The sequence below is a fragment of the Halichoeres trimaculatus genome, unplaced genomic scaffold (genome assembly GCF_033239565.1).
Source record: "Halichoeres trimaculatus isolate MK-OKI-2021-1 unplaced genomic scaffold, fHalTri1.1 fHalTri1_scaffold_3, whole genome shotgun sequence".
Classification (NCBI taxonomy): domain Eukaryota; kingdom Metazoa; phylum Chordata; class Actinopteri; order Labriformes; family Labridae; genus Halichoeres; species Halichoeres trimaculatus.
Window position 1 is genome coordinate 20545599 of NW_027437181.1, and position 27479 is coordinate 20573077.

The 27479-nt window shown below is 40.8% G+C and overlaps 1 protein-coding gene across 1 annotated transcript in view; it reads left to right on the forward strand.

Annotated features, from left to right (window-relative positions):
* furina (furin (paired basic amino acid cleaving enzyme) a) overlaps positions 1-27479 on the forward strand; it is a 91093-nt gene that overhangs the window by 56581 nt on the left and 7033 nt on the right. The window contains exons 7-14 of the mRNA XM_074666083.1: positions 10693-10781; positions 16021-16193; positions 17390-17602; positions 21076-21176; positions 22313-22416; positions 22664-22781; positions 26482-26661; positions 26851-26975. Of these exons, the coding sequence (XP_074522184.1) occupies positions 10693-10781; positions 16021-16193; positions 17390-17602; positions 21076-21176; positions 22313-22416; positions 22664-22781; positions 26482-26661; positions 26851-26975 (1103 nt within the window). The remainder of the gene's footprint in view (positions 1-10692; positions 10782-16020; positions 16194-17389; positions 17603-21075; positions 21177-22312; positions 22417-22663; positions 22782-26481; positions 26662-26850; positions 26976-27479) is intronic.

A 27479-nucleotide genomic window follows, 5' to 3' on the forward strand; every position in this document is an offset into this window, starting at 1 on the left:
AAAAAAGGCTGTTCCTAAATACCACTGGATAGTTATTATACTTCTTGTTTCTTCTTCTAATTTTCAAAATAAGTGGCCCATAAAAGCATGTTAAGAAATATCTAACACACATGGGTAGATTAAAGTTTCCTTTTAACAGTTTCGCAGCAGCAGGCTGATTAATTTTCACCAGACTCTACATTAATCTCTCTCTAGACACCTTCTTCATACTCCCCTCTTTACCGTGCTCTATAAACACCGCCGGACCTTTTGTCCTGAAGGCCAGCTCATTAGTAAACCGGCAGAACCATTACCATACTCAGGAACGAGTAGAGCAAAACAGTTGTTCAGATTTACCTTTGAGGCTACGTGCAGCCAAAAGACTAATGAACAGCAAACACTGCTATCTACAGCCTCTAGAGCAGGGGTCCCCAAACTTTTTCCCGTCAGGGCCAAACAACCTTTTTCTTCACTGATGGGGGGCCAGGGTCAGTTCGTAAAAAAAGTGACGATCGCAGAGGTGTCCTAACATAAATATTTATTCTTTCACAGAAAGCCACACATAATCAATTATAACTAACTCGTTCTGGGATCTTGACAGAGAAAAAAAAACAGAAAAGAAATGATAACAATTTTGATGAAATATATAACACTTTTTGTGAAAAAATAATAACCAAATGACTATTTTCAGGTTTTCAAGCTCGTTTAAAAGTAAGCCTACCTATGTTCATCAGTGTGAACTGTGGGCCTGCATCTGGCTGGTGAGCAGTTCAATGTCAGGCTCCATTTTAGTCACAGCCAGTCTCAAACACTGATGGAGATGTTCATCTGTCAACCTTGATCTCATTGGAGTTTTCAGGTGTTTCATGCGTGAAAAGGTTTGCTCGCAGATATACGTGCTGCCAAAAAGTGTGGACATTTTCATTGCGTGTTTTTTAATGTTAGGGTACGTGTCGTTTGGGAGGGCGGCATAGAAGTCAATGAGACTGTTGGGCTTGAATGCGTCTTTCAGAGCATCACAGTTCTGTAACTCGACCAACTCAAACTGATAAGAAGGCTGAGCTTCATCGATGTCGGAAACAAAGGGGTTCTGGAAAAGACGGATATCTTTTGCATTACCATGTAGTTCACGGAATCGCACACCGAACTCCGCCTTCAGCATTTGCAGTGCTTCCACGCACTTCTCAGCTGGGAACGGGACTGCTGGGTTCTCTGCTGAGAGGTTTTGGGTGGCAGGAAGATGGACGAAGATGTTCTCTTTCACTTGTTCCAAAAGCAGCGCAAGTTTCACCTCAAATGCTTTTATGTGGGAATACATGTCGCAAATTAGTTTCCCCTGGCCTTGTAGCTGCAAGTTAAGGCTGTTCAGCATTTCTGTCACGTCTGTTAAAAATGCTAGGTGCCATTTCCATTCTGGGTCGATCAGCTCTGGGACCGTTTTGTCTTTTGAATGAAGAAATGCGTTTATTTCGGGTAGCAGCTCGTAAAAACGCCTCAAAACTCTGCCCCGGCTCAACCATCGGACCTCTGTGTAGTACAGCACATCGCCGTACGCAGACTCCAGTTCAGACAGGAACTGTTGGAACTGCCTGTGTTTAAGTCCCTTTGCTCTGATGAAGTTTATGCATGACACCACAATCTTCATGACGGAATCCCACTTCAACACTTTGCAGCACAGCGCTTGCTGGTGAATCAGGCAGTGGACTTGTAACGGGGCGGTAAGACCCCGTTCTTCCATCTCCCGGTTCACGAGTCCAATTAGACCCCGAGACGCGCCAACCATACTAGGAGCTCCGTCAGTCGTGATGCTAACAAGTTTTGACCAGTCCAGGTTCAAATCTTCCATGGTTTGGCTTACTTTGCCGAAAATATCCACCCCCGTCGTAGTCCCTTTGAGACTTTGGAGGGCTGCCAGCTCCTCGCACATTTCAAAGTTTGCGCTAACTCCACGAATAAAAATGAGCAGCTGCGCTGTGTCCTGCACGTCAGTGCTCTCATCCATTGCTAATGAGAAAAAGTCAAATTCTTTTGTCTTCTGCTGCAGCTGGGCATATACATTACCCCCGATGTCTTCAATGCGTCTTGTGATTGTAGTCGCTGACAGACTCACGGCATTAAAGACATCTTTCTTCTCGGGACACACCTCCTCCGCGACAGCATTCAAGCATTTCTTGACAAATTCTCCATCAGTGAAAGGTTTACCACTGCTTGCTATCAGCTGAGCAACCCGAAAGCTGGCTCGAACAGATGACTGGTTCAGCTGAGCTTGGCGTACAAATGTATTCTGCTGAGCTAACAGTCCACTTTTTAGTTTTGACAGTTTGTCTGCTCGCATTTGGCCTTGCAAGCTATCATACTTGTCTTTGTGACGGGATTCATAGTGTCGGCGCAGATTGTATTCTTTGAATACAGCCACCGTCTCTTGACAGATGAGACAAACAGCCTTTTCTTTGCATTGAACAAAAAAATAATCGTTTGTCCACTGCATGTTAAATACCCTGCATTCTGAATCAATTTTTCTCTTAGCTAATCTTTTCGCCATTGTTTCGTTTTCCAGACAGGGGTGTGTTCAGCTTTTTTTTTAAGGGAGGGGTTTTAGATAGGGCACAAACTGCAGAAAGATAAAATAGAAAGTCACGTTCTATGCATGTGTAAGTCTCGATCACGTGGCCAGACTGAAAAAAAAAAAAAAATCATAACGCGTCTCTGGCATTGCTCAGGGGGCCGGGCAAAGTGCGGAGGCGGGCCGTATACGGCCCGCGGGCCGTAGTTTGGGGACCACTGCTCTAGAGCCTCAATGATTTTTAGAAAGTAATTAAGCTAATGCAAGAGAGAGAAAGCAATTGAGTGAAAAATGTTGTGTACCAGACTCTGAATAGGGCAAGAATAGGGACTTTGAAGATAAAAAAAGATCAATGCAATGATGGACACAAGCGTGGGCTGGTAATCTGGCATTTCAGGCAAATGTCAGATGGGCTGATCCACCTATTGGGCCACAACAGGCAATTGGTGGGGAAAAAAGTTGTGGGGAAAAAAAGCATCGCTTGACAGCTACAGCCCATTTCATGTTCAGAGTCCCTCTTTGATTTGGCGTGACATTCTCTCAAAGTTGATAAAAGCTATACTCTAAGGCAGGTGTATTGGTACCAACTCTTGCTCCCTCCCCATTCAAGATCCCTTCCCAGTGGATCTACCAAAAAAGTTTTAGAGTCAGAGTAGAAAAGGTCAGAGAGAAATAGAAAGGAAATCTTTTGGCTGAAACTGAAAAAGGGTTTGGGGAACAGGTTATGAAACTAACTGAAGTTAATACTGATTCCTCTTTATAAGCCATAAAAGCAAACACAGCAATCAGGGAGAGGTTAAACTATTTTAATTATTTTTTGTTTGATGCCCCTAACCCAGATCAATGTCAGACAAAGCCTCAACATGCAGAAATTAAGTTTGCTTATTGGTGCATCAAACCTTTCACCAGGAGGACAGTCATTAGCAGCACAGTTAAAAAAGTTTCCAACATTATGATCCAACATACTCACCTATAAAACATGTTCTTTTGCTTACATTTTCAGCAAAAAGAAAATTCTCATGAAGGGAAGTGTTTGAAAGAAAGCAAAAGTGTGTTGTCAAAGCAAATAGATAAAATATCTGTCTTTTCCTAAAGGGTTGTCAACATTGACACAAAGAATAGTTTCTCACAATAGCTTAAAGATAACACGTGTATTGTTCCAACATAACTCAACTGTAGTTCAAACTAATAGTACAGAATTCACCTCAACTAGACATGCACTGGTTGATCAGCTGGCCAATCAATCTATTTCCTTAATTTTGGGGGATCGGTGATTGGCCTGTTTTTACATATGAAACTGATCTTATATATTTCCAGGCAAGGTTAAAATAGTTTTGGATTTGTCAGTATAGTTTAGTTTTAGTTAGTTTTGACAATTTTTTCCCATTACAGTTTGGTTTTAGTTAGTTTTGGAGGGGGCATTCTAGTTTTTATTTAGTTTTAATTTTTGCAACAAGGCTTAGTTTTAGCTTAGGTTTAGTTTTTTCATACCTTATTAACCAGGTGCAGGATTCAAAAAGGTCAGAGTAAATATTTTGTCATACTGTTTATTTTCCAGTTCAACATAGTGCTCACTGCTCAGTCAATGCTGATACTGAACTGTTGGCTGCTGCCTGAAACACAAAAAAATAATACAAACTTAATATAAGAATAGAAACATAAATTATATAAAATAATTTGAACATGAATTAAATAAAAATAATAAAAACATAAATTATATAAAACAATATAATATGAGCTTTAATAATTAGAAACTTGGACTCTGTGACAATAAAGTCAGACTCACATGAAATTAAACTATTACAGATGCTCTGATTCATTGCTCCTCTACGTTTTGTCGCAGCACAGCGCACAGCCAGTCAGTGCAGTAAATAAGCACGTCCCAGTACGTCGCTGTGATGGTGCTGTACGGCATTGACAACTGCCGAAAACTGTCGTAAAATTAGTTGGGAAAATGTGCTGGATTAATTTAAATCCTAAAGGCTATTAATATTGTCAGAAACTATAACTAAAGGAATTTTGGCTATCATTTTAGTTAGTTTCAGTTAGTTTTGTGAACACAAGATACAGTTTTAGTTTACTTATCGTTTTTGTTTTCTTTTCTAGTTTTTATTAGTTTGAGTTAACTGCAATGTATTTTAAATTTTAGTTTTTGTTTTTAGTTTCGTTTTAGTTAACTATTATAACATTGCTTCCAGGAAGGTCTGACAGCCAACCACTGTTGCTTTTTACTCTGAGACCTAAAACTCAGGACACTTTATTGGCTGTTTAATTTAAAACAGAAAGATTTTATTGTTTCAGACACACTGTTCAATGATTTTCAATAAAATATGATTGGAACATTGAAGGTATATGCTGTCAGTTATAAAAAATAAAAATCGGTATTGGCCCAAATTGGCATTGGCAGGTCAGGCTTTTTAAAGATCAGTGATTGGTGGCTGGCCAGAAAACTGTGATGGGTGCACCCCTAACCTCAACAGCTTATCTGCACCAAATACATAAAGGACAAAGTAAGACAGAGTCACTCCAGCTCATTTTGCTTCATGTATACAGGTTTTTGATGATGATGATGGAGTTTTTTTTTCTTTTAAGTGTTGAGGTTTGCCAACTTGTTCTCTAAGGCCATGTCCACTCGAAGCCGGGTAATGAAGAACTACATATATTTTTATACCTTTAGGTCTGTTGTTCATACGAAACCACACTTTGATGTCACTAAAAACAGTGTTTTCTGAAACTCCAGCCTAAGTGAAGATTTTTAGAAAACTCCTGCTTCATGGTTTCGTGTATACACAGAGTTTTTGGTTCTTAAACGGCACAGCTGAATGAAGGAGATTCATTCTGATTGGCAGGCATGGGTTTTATGTCTGAAAAACACTGCAAAATATGGATTTGGCATGCCTCAAGCTGCAGATCGGCAGATTTGCTCAGTGGTTGTGTGAACGAAAGAATTTGTAAAAACGAATGGGCAGGGGGGTGTTAATTTTTGAAAATAACCGGCTATGTGTAGACATGGCCTGAGTCACATTGTAGTGGAGCCATCTGGATTCACCATGCTGTCAGTGTTGCAAACTGTGTCATCCAGTGTCATCCAACGCTTTCTTTTCCAATCAGAACTGGGTTAAGTGATCCTCCTGCATCAGTGGCACATCAATGCACAATGAGCCAACAAGCTCTTCTCCCCAGGTATTTTTATTTTTCGGTAGCTGGTGAAGGTTTTGGTGAACATTTCTCCAGTCATTGACTCATGGTTTAGAGACATGTCTATGACGGTAGCGTGTCTCTAGCAGGTCTCCAGAGTGAGGCAGTTGAGGCTTTGCTGATCCATAATGGCTCTTCCAGCTGTGGGTATGAATACTGATTGTGTTGTTGGCCTCGGGCCTGCAGCCAACTGTAACCCGAGTTAGTCTCTGTGAGCAGAATCAGCCATGGGGATTGTCCTTGTAGTAATCAGAATAAGGCTTTACTGAAATTCCCCTTTGTTCACCGTAATCTCCTGTCATCACCATTACGTACTGTTAGGGAATCCTAAGATTGCTGCACAGTGATTCTGAAACTGAAGCTTTTTTGAAGTTGTCACAAGCTCTTTTTGTTCCTTCCCCCAAGACATGTGCGACCTTTTCTATCAAGATTTGGTCGAGCTGGGTTAGTGAAAGCATAGACGTGTTTTTGAAAAAAATGAGAGTCATATGTTGTTCTTACTTGATGTTGAAATGAAAAAGGGGAGCTGTTGAAAGAAAATTTATGGCCCCTTTAATCTCTGGAAGGACAGTGTGCATCAGATTGATAGCTTGGTAGGCACACACATTTTTTCACTATTGTCTCACTTGGTTTTGTTTTGGTCTACTGGGAACTCCTCTTGTGTTTGAAGTATGCAGGTATGGTGTGTATGTGAAAATTGTGCAAAATGTTGTTAACTCTATAACAGTGTGATGCTGCTTCTCACTAATGAAAAGCTCTTTAGGTATTCTATCATTTTATGGGCCAAAAAATGTTGAATTCCTCTAATATGCTAAACTAAATCTAACAAAATACAATGCTTACAAAGTGACTTCATTACTTTTTTGTGCAGCATCCGTTTTGCTGCGCAGTATATTACACTGGCAAAAATAAAACATTAAACCTGTTATTCTGATCTACAATAAATACATTTCACTCAAACTTGTAAACATTGTATTTGATTCTGGAAACAGACCAATAACCCATGTTACACGGGTTGTAATCTTTCTGAATTACAACATAAAATGTATAAGAAGCAAAAAGCAAACCTTATCATGTCTGTCTTGTCTTAGGCATTGCACAGTGTGACATCCTTATCTTGTCACGTAGCTTGAAAACCTGTGCCATGCCTAATAATGTGGAATGTCCTTCCTAGGTTGTTTTCCATTAATTGGGCTCACCTGGCCTCACAGGTGTCTGAGATTGATTTCACAGATCCAAAGAGTCCTGAGACACAATACCATCAATGGGTTTAGTTGAAAAACAAAAAATGAATGTTAATGACTCTAAACTCCAGTTTGCATAATAATTTGGAAAGTGGTGACTGATGCATTTAGAGGTTGTAGTAACGTTTTATTTCATATTCATCCCTGTACCCCCTCAAGTTGATGACCCCCCTAGTTGAGACCCAGTTTGAAAAGTATTGATTCAGAACATATATTGTTTATGCAGCAAAATTCCAAAGCTCTTAACTCAGTCAAAACCACACGCTTGTGTCTTTTGTTGCTGCTAAACAGTTAGTGAAAATGTTCAAGGATTACAGTTTCAGAGCTGAGACGTCTCTATGATTAGTCGAGACGTTGAAGTCTGAGAGTGCCAGTGTGTCAGAGAATCATGTTTCAGACTGATATTCCGCCAGTGATAATTAATCCCTGGTACTTGTTAACAACTCATTGAACAATGCAGTACTTGTAGTGACAGACAGCTCTTTGTTCCTGCAGATAATGTCCGCCACTGTTTTCACTGCAGCACTTCATATGATGATCTCCAATCGCCGTGCTGTCACCTCTATCAGCCTTCCTCTCTCAAGCACACTGTGCTTGCCTGGAGGATGGATCCAGGTTTGGTTTCATGTGATGTCAGTCTCATCAGCACACTGGATCAGTAGAAATGAGAGTGCACAGAGAAATCGAGGACACGCAGTGAAGCCTTGCTCTTATTGTCAGAGGACTGGTAGCTCCCCCAGGCTCCTCATCGTGACTGCTCATCGCACTGACATATGAACTCACACAGTCAAGGCATCTAATTAGCTATGATATAATTCAGCATTCGGGGATTAGGGCTATAACCTATTTAAATCTTCACCGTGGGTGTCATTTGTAATATAAATTAACATTTACGGGTCTAATGAAGCATTATGAGGGCTCAGGACTGTGTGTGCATAATGTCACTGTGACGGATGATTATTACAAAAGGTCAGGGCGGGTTCAAGTTGTTTTTCATACAAAGCACAAGATTAATAGTGAAACATATGTTTAGACGGTCGTCATCCCCTTTTTTGTCCCGCTGCTTGACTGTCGTCATGCGCTCTCAGAACCTCAGATCCTATTCTGGCGATTTTTTTTTATCATACACATTTACATGTCATTGTTTCCAGAGTGTCTTCTAAGGACTAGTCAGTTAATAAAATAACTGATATCTACAAGTTATCTTTAGGTGTTTTGCTGACAGCGGGTCTCTGCTTAAAATATAACATTAACAAATGTTTTTGCAAAGTGTCTTGAGCTGGCGTTTGTTATAACCTGGCTCCATATATTGATTGATGGTACCTGTATACTTGTGCTTACCTACTGATTGCTGCTTAAATTGTTAAGGTAAAGTGTAAACAAATGCACTGTTAGTTGGCACGCCTTCAGTCACTTTTTTGGATCATGTAGCAGCAATAACTGGCATTAAACAAATTTAATACAACAAGTCAACCACCATCATACTAACCCACAATATTTCATTGTAAAAGCCATTATCTAGTGGAAGCATTGTTGATTGATTTGCTCAAATTAATTACACTCCTAACAGATAAAAATTCAGTTATGCTTAAGTATCATGAGTAGAGTAACACAAGTCACGTTGAATTGATAGAGCAGACAAGCTTTCACAAGAACATTTCACTCCAGTATTTGACCCACTGGTGCACTCTTCTTCACATTCTTATTGACCCAAACACTGAGTGGGAGCAGTAAAAGGATTCTCCTTGCATCCATTTTATCACTCCTGGGAAAATCACTCCAAAAACCTGATTATGCAAGTAGTTGTTGCATAATCAGATACAGAAACCAAGAGCCTCACCTCTGTAACAGCATTTGTATGCTGTGAATCGGTCTACCATGTAAGTGATTGTAATGAATGTGTCAAAAGGGGATTTGGAAGAAGGCTCAGCTGCACACCGGAGGTATAAGCACAGACATGCCCTGCATCCCACACAGACACCTGAGCTGCCGCTTATCTTCAGCTGCATCACAAACACGGATGCTGCCTGTCCAACGTCAGCCTCCAAAGTCAACAATCTTGCACTTCCAGTAATGTTGAGATAAAGTTCTGTGGGAAATCATCCAGATGACTTTTATGCAAGCATGTGTTTACTTTGGTGTCTACAAAGATGTTTTTAATCATCTTTTCCGAACACTCAGCAGCCTCTGATTCATCTGAAGCTCTGTCACACATTAGAAATATGATCCTGATTTTCACCAAGATGTTGAAGTTAACCTCCGCGCTCTCAGCTCACTTTTGTGTCAAAGGAGCTCTCTCAGGGCCATCTGATGAATTAAAACTCACTGACCTTCTGTCATTATGCCCGTGCCTTTAATGAGAGTAGATGTCTTGGGGATAATTTAAATTAATAAAATGGGTCATGATTTATGTGACCCCTGACCTATATGGTACCTGGTTCAAGTAGCACTTAAGGTACCCCAACTTGAGTGATTGAAACATTTTCAGGTCTAATAAATCTTTGTTAGCAAGCACAACTAATGCTGCATTCAAATAAAGATACACAGTTTCAATAACTATAAATATTTTTAATTGGGTATAAGTAACATCCATTACCATGATCATGAACCTGATTTCTGCCTGAATCACATCTGATAGACTTCCTAATCCAATGCAACTCTAAGATAAGATATTCTGTAATTCATCCCACAGTGGGACATGTACAGTTATCAGTAGCAAACAAGAAGTATAATGTAAAAGAAAGTATTAAAATAATATATTAAAATTTAGAGTGATGTAGAAAACATATATAGATATATGATGGATATATTGTTTTTATTTGAGGAAATCATGTAATGTGTGTTGAATACTCTTAATAACAGATAATGGCACTTTTGGCAGGCTCCTCTCAGATTGAATTTCAGTGATATCCTCACAGCAGATAAAATCTTTGGTGTAAGAGGAGGTTATCTACTGCAGCAAGGGCATTTTGATTCGTGTGCTTTTTGGATTGGCTTGATACCCAGAATGCCTTAATGGAAGCCTGCTGGCGAAGAAAGTTTCTGAAGTAGTCAGTGTCGTCTGTTTTTTGTTGTGTCCTGGTGTGGTACAGAGCTGCTGAGGCTCTCCTGTCGGTTTGGGGCTGCACTTCAGGGGTTTACATTATGGTTTGAAGGGCATTAGGAGAGCATATCCATCTGGCAGACCATGAGAGTGCACCTGACTGGAATGTGATGATCATGTATTCAGCTTCTTGGATCCGCTCAACGTGATGCCTGGAGCGAGAGCTTACTACAGAGGCTCAGGTTTAATGAAATAGCTGTTGTGAAAACGACAACTCTTATTCACTCTGTGAGTTCCCCTCTGTGTGACATGTCATCTGATTTCCCCTTCACTCTTCAAGGCCCCGCAGGCAAGCAATGCCAAGGTTTTCAATGCTAGAAGGCCACAGATAATGTACAGTGGTCTCCACTCGTGAACTAAATATTTTCCTATTGGTTAGGAGGTGAATTCATATTTGTGTAAAGGAATCAAAGCCAAGAACATTTCTCTGTGTTTGTTTTGTCTCAGTCTACAGGAGTGAAGGACGTTCTTTCACGAGCACTTGCTCATAGAAGTGTACCCTACCTGTGAATTCATTCTGTGTCATTGGGTTAATGACTCTTGTGCAAATATCTGGTTTCCTTTATTAACATTCATCTAATTTTCTCTGTCTTACCCCCCTCCAGGCATGGGACACGATGTGCAGGAGAAGTGGCAGCAGTAGCCAACAACGGGTTTTGTGGAGTCGGCGTGGCCTACAATGCCAAGATAGGAGGTACGGTCAGATGAACAAGTAGATGATCAGTTCAATCTCACTGAGTCACTCACTGTGCAGTCTTATTTTCAGCCCATTACCTGGACACAGCATGCCTTTAAACTGTAAGTGTATTAGTTTTGTGCAAAGTGACGGTAATGAAAAAGCAAAGCTATATGGAGTTTCAAAACAGCAGGACACTACAGTTTTAAGGATATATAATTTCACGTAATGACAAACGTGCTGTTCTCAGATCAGTACCTACTGTAAACTTCAAAAAAAAAAAAAAAAGAAATACACACTTTTCAAATTACACAGCAGCAAAAATCACAGTGCTACATGAGGCTGTGACCGCAAAAACACCAGACTGGAGTTGACACCTCTTTCAAAAAGCATAACAACAGAAGCCTTAAAGGCTGGGGTTAGCTGCAGAGCAGTCGTGCTGGTTCACGTTACAATGCACAGATGTTTCTTGTATATCGCTCACTCACTGTATTCAGAGACGTCTGGTTGTGGTGTCAGAGAGTGATGGAGCGGTGCCTCAGAGTGTGACAGCGCTGTCTGTAAAGTTTGTTGAAGGCAAATCGAGTGATGCAGGAATCTTTTGAAGCAACGATTCAAAGAGGCTGGAGTCAGAATAAACATTTGTCAGGACCTGGTTGTCCCCCTGCTGTGATGTCGGCCCCCACTGTTACCAAACAAACGACACACTTGGTACTTGAATGTGTCACTTTCGGTGATAATATTTCATCAGCCACTGTCCGACACCGCTATAATGCCATGCAGGATGTCGCCTTGTTTCACCTCTCCCAGCTGAGCCAATGAAATAAAGACCATTTTGTGCTGGTTTCTGGCTTATACACGTCTCCTCACTGGATTGTTTCCAGATATTTTTTCCTCCCCCATTTTCAACTAAAAAGAAAATGACAAAATTAATTTCTTGTGGTGGGTAGAACTGAAAGAATTGGTCAAATAGACAATTGACAGGAAAACAAGGCACCAAACATTTCAATAATTGCTCAATTAGCTTCTCTTTTTCAAGTAGAGGGAATTTATTCTCCAGTTACAGCCCTTCAAATTGACTATATTTTGTATTTCTCTGTTTTTAACATCATATATTGTGTAATATAGGTTTCAATTGGCTAAAATAAACATTTTAGAAAGTGGAAAAGACAATTTCTCCCTATTCTGTAGTTTCAGCCATGTCATATTGTGTAATTTGGGGAATACAGTCAGAATCAGATAAGGAGAGATCAAGGTTGAACCCAAACATGGTTTGGTAAATGATGCTGTGTACTTAAACTCATTAGCTGTACACTTTACAGTGAACTTTAGCACTTTAAACACAACACATAAGGTCTGTGTTCACTGAGCACACAGGTTATGGATTTGGATAACAAACATCAAACACTGGTTTAGTGATAAGGGGCAGAGGTTGACTGCAGATGTACTATTAACATCACTGTTGGAGGAAAAGATCATATTTTAATCATCAAAGGTTATAATTATTTCATCATAATTTGCCTCTGTCAGAGATGCACAAACACAAAGTGGAAACTGAAAGTAAAGAAGTTGTGAAACAGAGGAAAATATTGTGAAATATTAATTTGTTTGCTCTAAAAAGGATTTTGCACCCTGATGAGTTGTTTTGCCTCTGCCTTCAGGGAGGGTGCTTTTATACTTTCTGTTTTATTCTTCAAAAGAAGCTTCAGTGGCTTTGTGATATTTAAAAAAACAACAAAGTTGATTCATATACATTTTTGATTCTGAACAACTTATTTTAATGTTTCATGATGTTTCATTTAAGCTTTTTCCTTCAGTAGTTATCCAAATGAAATGGGGTATCATGATCAAAGTTGTTTTTTTTTGTGGTGGTCACATTGCTGCTACATGTGCTTGTGTTTTGTGACCGCTTATGTCTCATCTGAGTTGTGATGTTTCTGTTCCTGCTCTCCCATGAGGTGTACTGTTTTAACTGTAGGAGCCCCTTTATCCATCAGTGCTGTCAGCACCTCGCTGCTTATCTTAAAGTGTCGTGACTTAACTCTTTTTGATAATTCCAGATGGCTGCCAGGAACACGCCACATGACATTCAGCTTTTCTAACACACCAAATGTGCTGTGTGGGGTCATGTAGGTTGAGCAGGAGGCAGCACAGTGTTATGAAAAAGCCTAAACATGTGCTTTTATGCTCTTGAGGCTCTACTTTATCTAAACTGAGAAAACTTCTCCTACATTGAAAACATTCAGCTTTTTTTTTAAAGAAAAACAAAAAAGTGATCATATAAGCTATTCATTTGTAAGGGTTTCATTCTCCTTTTTACTTTTAATTCTATAGATGATACTCTGAAAACCGACTTCCATTCTTCCATAACTTTGTTTCAAATTTTTGATACATTACAGTGATTTAAACTCCTGACAGGCGGGTTCAAGCATGCTTCTCCAGCATGAGCAGCAGCGATGTGCCAAACATTAAATTGAGCCATACACATCACAGGAGAGGAGAGCCCAGATTGTGCAAGTCCCACAATAACTCTTAACAGACAGCCAGCTTCCTCTGAAACATCAAGAACAAAAGGCAGGAACAAAAACTGTCATTTTAAATCCAAGGCAGCTGGGCCAGCTCAGTCATTGCGGTGGCCAGGGAGAATTTATTGGAATGGCTCAATGCAGCAGGAGCAGAGCGAAGCTTCTGTGATTCCTCACTTGCCCACTTGCCCCCTGTACCACCTGCTGTACTGTAGCTCATTATTCACCCAGAAGATTCCTGTGAAATGTTTTCTGCTAGTTTCAAGCACATATTTGCAGGCTTAGATCTTCCAACCAACATGCATTTGTCAGGAATGAAATAGCTCCTCAGGTGAACTGAAAGGAAAAACCCTCAGACCGACAAAAGTAACATAAATACAGCACCAAGTTGCTGCCGTTGTCATGTCAGAGTCACTATCCCAGAAAGTCTCAACCAGGAAGATACGTAGGAATGCACACCCTGTTTGTTCAGCCAACTTATTTGTGAGATTTAAGCGAGAAATGGATATTTTATGGATTATACCAAAAGACCTCTTTGTCTAATCAAGAGATGGTTTTCTTCTTTTTTAGCCTTCAGACAGAGCCAAGCTAGCTGTTCTTCCAGCTTCACCAAACTAATAACTTTCTGGGTCTGGGTTTATATTTAAGTGGTCTCAGTGTTCTCCTCTATCTCACAGTAAGAAGTGCAAAACATGTTTTTGGACTATTTGAGGTATCACGGAAAGAATTTGTTTCTCTTTGGAGGCAGAGAAATCTCAGCTATTCATACAGAGACAAAATGTGCTGGACATCAGACTACATGTTTTTTGGACTTGCAGTTTTTCCGATTTGTGTTGAATTTGTTTCAGAATATTGTGGAAGCTTTAGATAAGTGACTCATCCTTGTTACTTACATTTCATAATTCTGATCCATACTGATGAAAAGATTAATAGAATCATGGTGTGTCACCAGACTTCCTCTCTGATTTTTGGGATGGATGGATGGGGTTTTTTTTGGATGGCTTGTGAAGATACTCAAGTCTCCTCAACAAATCACACGACCCTCTCACAGAGATGCAGGCTGCCATGGAAACACTGGCAGCTCATCCTGTTTGATGCTTTTGGAGGACTTCAAAGAGCCAGAGCTCAGTTACTTCAACCTGTATGGAGCAGCATGCTGTAAGCTGACCCGCGGTGAATCAAAAAGGGGAAATAACTGTAGTTTGTTCTTAAGGTGCTTGATTTTTCACCACCGTCTCTGAAATTGCGGGTTTACCAGACAGAGTGAAAAGAACTCTGATACAAGTAAAACCCTTGTAATGAGAAGAAAATAATTGGCATCGATACGCAGCACACACTCTGTGTGCCTTTCTTGCATTTTTTGTGTTATCTCTTCAGAACACCATCAGTGATCACTTTCAATTATAACTTAACCATATTTGTAGCCTGCTGCTGTAAAACATCTGAGATTTTCTCTTTTCTTTTGACAAAAGAGTGTTTGTTTTGGTTAGTGCTCAAAAGCACTGATTCTATCTGTTTGTGTTGAGGAACACATTACGCACTTTCTTTCATTTGAATTTCCAGCTTCAGAATTCAGCTCACACCAGAGGAGGCATTTTCTTCACTGTGTACTTCATGTCCGCCCATTTTTGTCATTAACAAACTCAACAACAAGCTCAAGTGTCAAAGTGAGTTGATTCACATAGAGATATCCCTAACATCATCACAGAGTATGCACGGTAAAATGAGCACCAACAGCATGTACTGTATATCTGCACAATCTCTACAAATAAACACAGACGGTTCAGCACTGCCAGCGAAGGCATAAATATGCAAATTAGGAATATCTGCGCAGCAGCCACATTGCTTTGTCCAAACACATGTCAGTGGTTGCTCAACATGAGCTCACATTCAGGTACAACACAGAGCGAAACAACATGAGACCAACCACAGAGCTGCAGACTGGAGGAAATCCTTCAAAACTGACTCCAGATATCAACTGCAGCACTTGGCGTATGTTTCAGTATTAGCCGTATTTGACGGAAACAGGTACCCCAATGATCTGAAATCATTTCACTCCTAAACGATGTTTTTTTTAAATCATTTTTAATGAATTGGCTATTTTCATCTAAACCTCTAAACCATTTTCACGACAGCAGCCAATTCATTGTGTCATTAGGAGATAGTTGGGCTCAGTCTGGACATGTCACCAGAGCTGACAAGCCTCATCAGACAACGTTTCACACTCATACCTACGCGTGACCATTTAATCTAACAGGCATGTCTTTGGACAGTGAGAGGAAGCTAAAGCACCCAGAGAGACCCCAAGTATGCAAGAGGAGAACATGCAAACTGCAAAGGAGTAGCATCCAAACCATACACAAATCTCCTTTTCATCTTTTCTTGCAGTTTAAAACCTGTCGACTTAAGTAATAACAAATGCTGCCTCGAGTTGTCCTGCAAGAGGTGATTTATCAAACTTTTTTAATAGAAACGCAGGCAGAGTAGAGTACAGCTTTTCATTACATACACACTGTTACTCTCCAACACTGTTAGACAGGTATTGATGTGGAAATCAGTGAACTTTTGATTCAACAAAGTTCTGACATCACCTGTGTTAAAGAATTCAAAAATGACTACAGAATACTAGATTCAACGGTGAAACTCAGAAAAAAAGCTGAGTGAGTTTTAAGACAATCTCTCTGTTTTGTTTTCTTGTGTGTCTGGCTGCATGTTTTGAACTGTGGCTATAGGTGTGCGCATGCTGGATGGCGAGGTGACTGACATGGTGGAGGCCCAGTCTCTCAGTCTGAATCCCCAACACATCGACATCTACAGTGCCAGCTGGGGCCCAGAGGACGACGGCAAAACCGTAGATGGACCTGCCAAACTCGCCAAAGAAGCCTTCCTGCGTGGTGTTACAGAGGTGCGTGTGTGTGTGTGTGTGTGTGTGTGTGTGTGTGTGTGTGTGTGTGTGTGTGTGTGTGTGTGTGTGTGTGTGTGTGTGTGTGTATGTGTATGAGTAGGTGAGGGGGAATTTATTTACAGCCTGTGTGTTGCTTCCTTTCAGTACTCAGTAATTGAACTGTTCAAGCATGAGAGGACAAAGCGGCAAGAACAAAGCAATTTTTTTTTCCCCGACAATTATGTATGGAAGGGAATGTCCTCTGAAAACCACCAGGGGGAAAAATCTTGGAAAAAAATATTACTGGCAGCATAGGAACAACAATAAAAGGCCACAACTTTTTATTTTTATGAAGGACTTTTCTCTTTTGTGCAGACTCATCTTTCATGTTTCACCTCTTTCAGTCAGAGAACACATGGTCTCCCAGAGTTTGGATTACATCTAAAAAATCAAGGTTGTTTTTTCAAAGTCAAATCAAACAATCACTGGAATGGCAGCACTTGTTTTTGATTAGCATTCCTAATCAAAGAGCTCCAAAAGCATGCCTAACATAGTGAATAAATGGCTAAAAACATTATCAGGAGGCTAATTTTTAAACCTATCCTTCAGGAACACTGCAATCTAAATCTGAATCAACATGACTGTCGTTTTAAATTCCACCCATATTTCAATCTCCTTGAATTACCGCCTCCATCCAGCAAACTTTGACTCCTGCACAGAGCTGTAGGACTTAAGACATGTGCCGTAAAGCTGATTGAAGATGCTGACACCGACTACAAAGATAATTACCACAGTGATGGTGCTGTCAGATGGCAGTGTGGGTGGTGCATAGCTGGGTTTGATCAATGCACAGAGAGACTGTTCCACTCAATACAATAAGAGGCTCTTAGATGAGAATTATTGCACTTCAAAGGCTGAGGGGTTGGATGATTTATGACAATGAGCTGTTGTCACATGGGCCTTTTTGTATTACATTGCTGTCATGTGATATTTAACTCTTTTTAATTTACTGAGTGACCACCCAGCCTCTGTGATAGATGCTGCCTTTTAATGGGCCTGTTTTGAAATGAATTTGCCCTTGTTTAATTGGTATTCGTTTTAGTGATTGAATAAGATTAAGCTCTTCTTTGCTTCGAGCTGGTTCAAGGTCTGAATATTGAATAAATGAATAAAAGTGTTTTTTCCTGTTTGTCTGATTCCTGCGCATCTTTCTTTAGGGTCGTGGTGGTTTGGGCTCCATCTTTGTGTGGGCCTCTGGAAACGGAGGGAGGGAGAAGGACAGCTGTAACTGCGATGGCTACACCAACAGTATCTACACCCTGTCCATCAGCAGCTCCACCCAGAACGGCAACGTTCCCTGGTACAGCGAGGCCTGCTCCTCCACTCTGGCCACCACCTACAGCTCTGGGAACCTCAACGAGAAGCAGATAGTGAGTCATGAGTTGTGTATCTGTCTTTTCAAATACAGGTTCATTGACTGCAAGTTTACTCCATACCAGTACTTCTAAAGCAGGTGAAATGTTTGAATGGCAGCTATCTACACATGCTGCTCATTGATTTTTATCCTTTTCATGAAGCAGTCAGGTATTGTAGTGAGCGCAGCAGTAGGTTTAGTGCATCAAAGCTGGCTTGTGTAGTTGAAAACAAACAAAAGTTTTGTTTGCAGTCAGTGCTACTCATCAGAACTCATTACGTGTATCCTTGAAGTCCACCAAACAAGCCTCCCATTTCATACAACATGTGCAAAGCAGATTGCTCACATCCTCACTTAACTTGCTTAACCAGCACAAAGTGTGTTTATTTCTGTGACAGCCTTCTGTTCATCACATGAGTGCTGGGAAACTATTGGAAGTGTGGGTTTCACCCATAACTGTTTGCTTGTGCATTCTGGTGCAAATAGTAGCGCACACTGAAAGTCATGAAAAAGCTCCATGAGGTTACAAAAGGTTTGAGTCTTAGGGGTTACAACCAGGCCTGGGGGATAAAATGACAAAGATATATTTTGCAAAATAACTTGTTGTCGATAGGAATATAAGACACGGTTGATAGAATTTCGACTCATTCTTTCATGTTTTGACAGACATATGATTAGCGAATTATATCTGGGAGGAAGAGATGCAAATATAATCACGTAGCGCTCGCAGAGTGATTTATCAAACCTGAAACTGCGGCCATTGTGGCGCGGAGGTGCAGTAAAAGACAAGGGAGAGAGAATCTTCTGTGTGTGTATCAACACAGTTGGACTGACAGTGGAGACACATCATCTGCACTGATCTCCACCCGTGCATAATAAACGTTTGTCTCCTGCGATCTCAAGAGAGCACAGGAGATGAACCTCCCTCTCCATCCGCTGGTGGCTCAGTTGAAGGATTACTGCCTTTGAATGACCTCCAGACTTTTGCCAGGGCATTTACGACCAAGTCAGCCCAGACACGGCACTGACCAGCTGCTTCATGTGGGCAACGATGGCCCAAGTGTCACAGTGGTGGTCGCCACATTGGACACAGCTCTCACCTCCTGTGCAGTAGCCTGTGATCCAAATGTCTGAGTTCTCAAACTCCATAGCTTCAAACTTCATTTTTCTTAAATGGCTACTCTGCTCTCGAAAACTCGCCATGGTGACAGCAGGTAGCAACACACTAATGAGTAATGGAGTATTTAAGCATGAAAAACAGTTTGATTTATATTGTGATAATTATCGATATCGACTGATATGAAAAAAAATACTGTGATAGGATTTTTTCTCATAGCGCCCAGCCAAAGTTACAAGTATTTATCAAGAGAAAATTTGATCGTTCTGAGACAACATACTGCTTTTCTGTTCCCTTGAGACAGTTTGTTGCAGCATGTGTATGTATAATTTTTCAACTCTGGATATGCAACAGTTAACAAGCTGTGCCAAAAATTCAAGCAAACAAACAGTTTGGCAAAGAAAGGAGGACAGTGTTGTAAAATTCCAATAGTCAAAATAACAACAGTCAATACTCAGAGACAGTGACAAATGAAGCCTATTTGGGGTACAGTGTGACATCAACCCGCTTACACCCTACCTTTGTAAAAGCCTAGGTCGCCTAGGTCAGAACCAGACAGGTACAGCTGATACACACACTCACAAAAAACAAACACTCAAAACAGTCGCCAACAGACCAGAAGAACATAAAAAGAAAAAAAAAAGAGAACTAAATAAAAAAGTAAAAGGTAAGACTTGTTTTGATTTCCAAGACAGCTTGAAGAAGTTCACAAACTTCATCTAAAGCACCATGAGTATTGAAATATTTTGGCAGAGCTTGTGGGTAAAAAGTCAAAAGTTTTTCAAGTTTGAGGTTTTAAAAATTTCCCTTGATCCATCAGCCATGCTTTGGAGGGTGAGAAAGTCTCCAATTGACCAAGGTCAGATCATGATTAGTACAAAACAAAAAACAGAATTAAGAAGCTGGAAAACTGCACAGTTTTCATTTTTTGCCCTAAAAATATTTATTTATGTATTTTTTTACTGATTTCTCTGAAAAGTTGCAAATACATTTTCGCTGCAAGGAGTAATTGGGTAGCTGTCCCAGCTGCATGCACATGATGTTCTTATAGAGTTCAGATCTGCAGCCATCGCCCACACCTGCCCCACTCCTTCATTCTCTTTTCCTTTTCTTCTCTCTTCCTTCTCCATTCATCCAGCCTTGGACCATTAAAATTGTTATGAATTGCAAACGGCTCCTACTCCATCTGGAAGTGTGTTGCTGCTTAACATTCATGTCACATAAAACCACACATGTGCGCACACATGCACGCGCACTAATAAACAGTCTTTCTTTCTCTAGCAGCAAAGCTGACTGGACGGACAGCTTATGACATCTCTGTGACATGTGGCTGGTCCCTTAATGCTTCACTGCTGTACTCATTTAATTGTGCTGTCACTCATAAAACCCGGGAATGAAGAGATGGAGTAAGAGAGAAGAGAGAGGGGTGGACCTCCAGGGGGCTAGGCAGCAGTGAATATCTTGTGTTTATTATGCTTATATTATCTTTCTCTTTCAATTTCAAGTAAGAAGAATATGGGAATCTCCTGAATACATAATCGCACCATCAGTCACTTCTGCCTGTGCATTTAATATCATGTTTAGCCGGTTAAGAGACAAGTTCCTGGAGGCTGTGCACTGGTCAGCAGAAATAGAAGATCTTTGATTTTAACAGCTTTCATATCCGTGTTATTCAGTTACTGACACTGACCTTCCCTGCAGGATTACACCAGGGGTGACTGGAGGCTTTTTGCAGGACAATGTTGTGCAACCTTTATCCTTCCTGAGTTGGGTTTTTTGCTGAGTACAAACATGCTGGTTCTGCATCACCTCACAATGTATTCATACAACTGCAGACATACACTCCTGAGATCTGCCCAGTACGACCACAGCCCTCTGCTGTGGGTCACTGAGGAAGTCTCATCTGAAAGTACTGATGCTCACAGACAGCTCACTGATGGCTGTACAGAGAGGGGTGAGCAGAAGTTATATGATTTCCTTGCTTTCATTTTCCAGCTGGTCCAGAGGGTCATGCTTAAGACTTTTTGTTCCTGATACTTTAACCTTAAGCAGATTTCTGCCTCTGCAAAAACATGTGATTGGGAAGAGAAGAAGCAAGTGTATTATCTGGTGGCAGAGTTCAGATGTCTTGTGATGTCTTTTTTTACAATAAAAAAGTACAAGAGTGGTTCAGTTAAAAGTTGCGATGTTTGACTTTATGCAAGTATAAACCAGTCATCCACATGAATTGTAAAGGCCAGGATGTATTTCTGCATCACAGATCCAGAGACTAATCGAATGGCTGAATTAATTAGAAAACTTTTTCAGGATGTTTTTCCTCTTTCAGTTCTTGTTTGTGCCTTTTTTAAGCTCACCGTTTTCATCCTCTCTAGGTGACTACAGACCTCAAATCAAAATGCACCGACTCCCACACAGGCACCTCTGCCTCTGCCCCGCTGGCTGCTGGGATCATTGCTCTAGCCCTCGAGGCCAAGTAAGTGCTTATCATCATTTCCCCGAGTCTTACAGAGACTTGCAATTATCTTTAGTTCTGCTCTCGCTTTCTTGTCCTCCCTATCCACGTATTTTCCTGACTTTTGCTGATTAAAATCCTTTTATCCCATGGAAATTTAAAGTGCTAAAAGCACAATTTGTGCTGAACAGACTCAAGATTAGACTCACTATAATTATTCAATGGAAAGTCATTGGTCAACTTGCATGTACGCTAAAATATTCACAAAGCTCATGCAATCACTTCTAGCTTGTGGTTAGAATTTTTAAAATGCAGATTGGTCATTTAGTGGTTGCTCTACTTTCTATCAGCTCATACTCTCAGACAGACAATTTCAGATTGAACACATTTGTACAGAGTCCGGCTGAAATTGCTGGTGGTCTGAGATTTTGCATCAATTCTGCTTAATTATCCCATTCTATGAGTAACTTTTTGGCCCCTTTGCCTGGCAGATTTCTGCAGAGCATGTACAAAAAAAGCAGCACAGTTTGATGTGAGCACTAATCATTCCTGTCCAGTCATGCAGCACTAACGGAGGGACAAACATGAACTGCAGAACTACTGAAAATGAGTAATTAGTTTTGTGGCAAAACAGAGTGAGGTGATGGAAAAGGAGCGCCATTAGGAACAGATTTGATGAGAAAATAATTGAGCAAAGTTAGAACATAATATAATTCATTTTAGTGAATATCAAACAACAGTTTTACATTAAAAGTTAAACACAGTCATGACCTCATGTGACCCTACTTGTGTGGGTTTTTCCCTTCAATCTTAAATGGCTACAGGCTAAAAGAATCACTTTGTCAGGTTTTGTGCTTGGAGAACATTTTGCCAAAGGGCAAAAATTGGATTCAAAAGCATGTTTATTGTGAATTTAAAGTAGTGAAGGGACATGTGTTACTGTTTCCTTATTGTATTCTGTGTTAAATCAGCCTTTCCCCCTGCAGGTTCACACTGCAAAGTGCATTGACTGATGCTTCTGTTTGATCTCTTTGAGTGCACCAACTTGATTTCAAAGTCATAGTCTCATCATTTGTGCCTGTCTGTGTTTCTCCTTTCATCTTACTGTGTGTGTTTGTGTGTGTGTGTGTGTGCACGCGCATATTCACTTGTACCAGTAAAAACCTTACCTGGAGGGACATGCAACATCTGGTTGTACGAACTTCTCACCCTGCCCACCTGCTCACCAATGATTGGAGGACCAACGGGGTTGGCCGCAAAGGTATTGCAGCTCTTTTCAGGTTTTCCTCTGTGTTCTGCAGTTTTTACAGGCTCTTAGAGGTTCATTGATGAGTTATGCATTTTATAAACTCTTGAGTTGTGAGTCCCTGAGCTGACCAAAGATGTTGCGTCGCAGCTTTCGATCAGATACACACAGTGAGATTGTCTACAAAGTCAGAGCAGGCAGAGAGAGGATGCTGCTCTCAGCAGGCAGACTTTCATATGTGTTTCCTCTCTTCTCTCTGCAGTGAGCCATTCATATGGATACGGTCTGCTTGATGCCAATGCAATAGTAGGGCTGGCAACAACATGGACCAATGTGGGGCAACAGCGGAAATGTGTGATCACCATGGTCTGCGACCCAAGGTTAGTACACTTAACACACACACACATACACTGTTTATACACAGCTTATTAAATTTAATTCAAAACCGTGATCAGAATCTTACACATATACTAAAGCTGTCACCTGTCTGGAATAATTAAGACAAAACTAATTATGTCTAACAAGTAATTTGTTCAGATTCATTTGAATGCAGCTCATGCAGACAAATCCTGAACTTCTCTGGTGAAGTAATGTTCAGTTCATTCAGAGGTGATGATGGCAAGCTAATGTCATTGTGACACTCCTGCCCTACAGCTTTTTCTTTACTCTCAAATCAAACATTCACTCCCTCCTTCTTTCATGGTTCATAATGATCTGTTTGACGTGCATTGCTTAAAGCAACTTTGTTCTTACTGATAGATCAAGAGGGGATCAGGCTGAAGTGAGTGCCTTATTTTGGAAACAGTGTCTCTGTAAGACAAGTCACAGTGTGTTGCTCTGGTGTACACTAAAGAGAAAATGTATGGAGTCAATCAAATCCAGTTCATATAGTTTAAAAAACTCATTTACCAAAAAAAAAAGAAAAGTACAACCAAATCAGTATGATGCATCCTTTGATGCTTGATTTATAAAAACTCCTCCCCCCTAAAACAAACATAAAAATGTAAATGTAAAAATTGATAAATAGACAGAGAGACACATGAGAACCAAAGCTCTTCCCAAATGGAGGGAAAAACAAACGCACAGATGGAGAGAATAGAATAGCATGTGAACTAAGAAGAGAGAGGGAAGGAGAAAACTACAGATAACTTCTGGATTAGGCGCTAATACTCAGAAGTGAGGGAGAGAAAGGTCCTGGGACAGCTGCTGGTCCAGGACAGAAAGGTCTGGGTAAACTCAAGGACGAGTGGGGAGAAAGAAAAAGACAGAAGACAGAGGAGAGGGTATAACATCAATGCAAGAATACACAGAACAGATGCACAAGAAATGTATAATTTATGAAGCAGATTGTTTTTGCTCTCACTCATGCTGTGACGTAGCAACCTGATGCAATATGGGGAACTGAGATCAAACTGACGCCTCACAGACAGTAGATGTAAAAGATCTCAGGTTTGATGGAGCTGTGAAGCCTTATTGCAGTGACACATGATGTCTGTATCTTCCGTTGTGTCTCTGTTTGCACCCAGGTGTGTGCATGCATGCATGCAGGCACTCAGCTCAGCTCCAGGTGAAGCTTCTTAAGAAGGAGAGTCATAATTTATCGTTTCTTGTGTTTCCTTCCCTGTGAGGTTCTACATTTCTCCTCAGCCATTTTATCTCTTCCTCTCCTGGCGTCAGAGCCTAAACGCATCCTGACATCTCCTCTTCATTATGCGCTCCCTGTCACTTCTCTCGCTGTGTCTGAGCTTTCTCTCTCTTTTACCACAGCTGTGAGATGCTCAGAGCAGATGGTTCGAGCGTCTGGGAGCAGCAGTCAAGGCAGGTTATTCAATTTGGGTTTTTTAGGTGTTTAGCTGGCTCACTTATCCAGAATGACTAGAAATAAGTCAGTGGGTAGGTGTTCAGTGTCTCTCTTACTGTCTCTTATACTCAGTGATTACATCTCTACAGTGTTTATCAGGGGGACACATTTCTGGGATTACTGGTGTTATGACATAATAATGACTATCATTACAATTCACCCAGGCGCCCACTTGTGCTTCTTTAACACTTCGATGATGAATGAATAACCCTGAAGTTTTAATTTTGGGGTTACTCTGTTAGAGAAAGGTTTCTTAATGGATTTCAGAGTGATTAGAGTTTCAATGTTATCAGTTTTAATTGTATCCTTGAATTTGAAATGGAGAAAAGCTCCCATGAGAAAGTCTCTAACCACACAGGTGAAAGGGCAGGATTTTTCCTATGGTAGTACCCCCTCACTGCTGTTACAACCTTGAATTTTACTCTAAGATGTGTGCACACAGTTTTGAAAGACTTGTTCTCAACAAACTCAATGCAAATCGCGCCTGAACTCTCAGTATTATTTTACACTGGTGTGTGCAGCAAGAGTTGGAAGCTCAGGAGCAGATTTATGATTTAGAAAAACCCTGTCCTCTCTGAAGCGCGCTGTGCTTAATGGATGGCAGTGCCTCATGTTTGGCTGGCTTACAGAGTATTTTTGGTTTTCCTGAAAAGCTTTATTCACACTGGATTAAATCCCTCTTTGTGTCTCCCAAGGATTATTGCTGTAAACAGATTGAGTTTAAAAATAATTTATTTGATTATTGCAAACTTAATAAATGAGTGATCAGTTTTTCATAATGGATCTACAGGGAGTTTCAGGATACTATAAAAGTGAAAGCAGCTCAATAAAAGAATTAAATGTACCCATTCTTTGGGTTTGTGTGCTCGTGAAGCTGAGCAGTAACGGTGTCGTCCATCATCACTGAGGTGTTTCCACCTGCAGCTGCTGCTGTAATGTTTGTGGGAAAAAAGGGGCCAAAGTTGTCATCTCTCTTTTGTTGGCCAGTTGCCCCCCTTTATGCCTTGATTTTCTGCGGTGACTGGATGGCAGATTGCTGGTTCCAGGTTTGACTTTCCCTCTGTGTGCTCATAAAACAGATGCCATGATTCGAGCAGTCCCACAAATTTTGTTTCACCCAGACCTGAAAACGCTAACGCCTGTGCCACAGCAGTCAACCGGCGATCATAAATCAACTTCAGCAGCCATTTGTATAAATTTCCATTCCCTTCTCACAGGTTTTTCTGTCTCTACCTCCAAACACCACAAAATACATATTGTATTAGCTCAAACATGCAAATGTGGGAGGCTGCGTTTCTGCCAATTTGCATCATAAAAATAATGCTGGCAGTGGCTGTGTGACTGGTTGGCTTCAGGAGAAGTGCTACAGCATTAACCTTTAGACTGTTTCCATGTTTCTCTGCTACAAAGGTCACAAGTGTTTATGTAGTCTTTTAAAGCATCATGAAAAATTTACCGGAGTGAACCTGGAGGGATCGTGTCTTAAAACAGTTTAGTGATCACACATCTTGTCTATAATTTAGGCCCCTCAGTGTCACTCAAACCCTCCACCTTTCTCCACCTCCTCAGTATTGTTGTGGATGCATGTAAGCTCCTAAGCGGATTTGGGGGGAGACTGGAAAAAAAAGGTGGATGCTGTATTTCCACAGAGGACGCTTGGTCTACAGGTTGTGTGACATTAATCCTGTTCAGGCCACAAACTCCTCACCCCCGCACAAGCACACACACCTACCAGGAGCAAAATGTCACACTCCCACAGTTTTGCAAAGTGTAGCTTATCCTGTACACAGAATGGGACTACAAGTGTGTTCTCTGTTCTCATTGGTCTGCTTTTCCACTTTTTTTTCCATTATTGCAAGTGACATCAGCGTCTGTGCTGTGACACCTTCCCATCCCGACACCCTGTCCTCTCTGCATGTGCAAGTCCTCAAGTTTTGTTGTAATGGTTATTATGTGCTTATGTGCTGAGGTGTTTTTCTTCCTAATCTCACACCACAGGAGCATAGTCTGGCATTTTTTGTTTTTATCCTCCTCCCTCTTGTATTCTTCTTCACATTTAATGAAACGGGTGCACCGCGCTGCGCTCGTTGGCTGCCCCACAGCTCTCCCACTCCTCTCCTCCCTATGTCACTGTCTTTTATGTTTCTTGGGTGGGACGCAACTGAAATGTAATTTCCCATCTGAGATTTAAATAAAGGATTTCCGATTCTGATTGACAGAAACATCGGCAGTCATTTATCGATCAACAAGAGCGTGGACGCCTGCTTTGGGACAGACAGTCATGTGACCTCACTAGAGCACGTCCAGGCCAGGCTGACCCTTTCCTACAACCGAAGAGGAAACTTGGCGATCCACCTCATTAGTCCTGCAGGCACACGCTCTACTCTGCTCCACCCCAGGTTCAAACACACACACACACACACACACACACACACACACACACACACACACACACACACACACACACACACACACACACACACACACACACACACACACACACACGGTTGGACACATTGTATGAAAACAGGCAAACAGAATGAGGAAATCACAAACTGTTATCACAGCTTCTTGTCCTCCTACTGCAGGCCCCATGACTACTCCTCAGAGGGGTTTAATGACTGGGCGTTCATGACTACTCATTCCTGGGATGAGAAACCGAGTGGAGTGTGGACCCTGGAGATCGAGAATGTGGCTGGCGCCAGTGACTACGGTACAGCATCTTTGTTGTTTATTTGCTCAAGGAGTTCAAGACATGGCCATTCTGGCATGTATTTGTCCACATGTCTGTTTGTTTGTTTGTTGGTTTGTTTGAAGAATTCAGGGTTTCCATGTTAATCAGTTGATATAACACTGAAGAACAAAAAATGGGCAAAGGAAAGCAGTGAAGTCTCTTATTTGAGATAATAAAAACAGGAAATTTGGCACTCTAAAAATAATGAAATAAAAAATTGCTTCCAGTTATTATTCTATTCATTAAAATAATTATCTTTATTTAAAAAACAGAACAGCTCTTAACAGCTCTTGAAAAACAACTTGAAAGGATAAACTGAAACAGATCTGAGTACCAAACATAAACTGAAATACTCTTTTAAGCTTCTTGTTAAGAGACTTCCCTGCATACATTGATAAGAGAGAAACATGACATAAAACAAAACAAAACAAAACAAAACAATACAAAACAAAACACATCATTATCTTGAAGTAAAGCAAACAT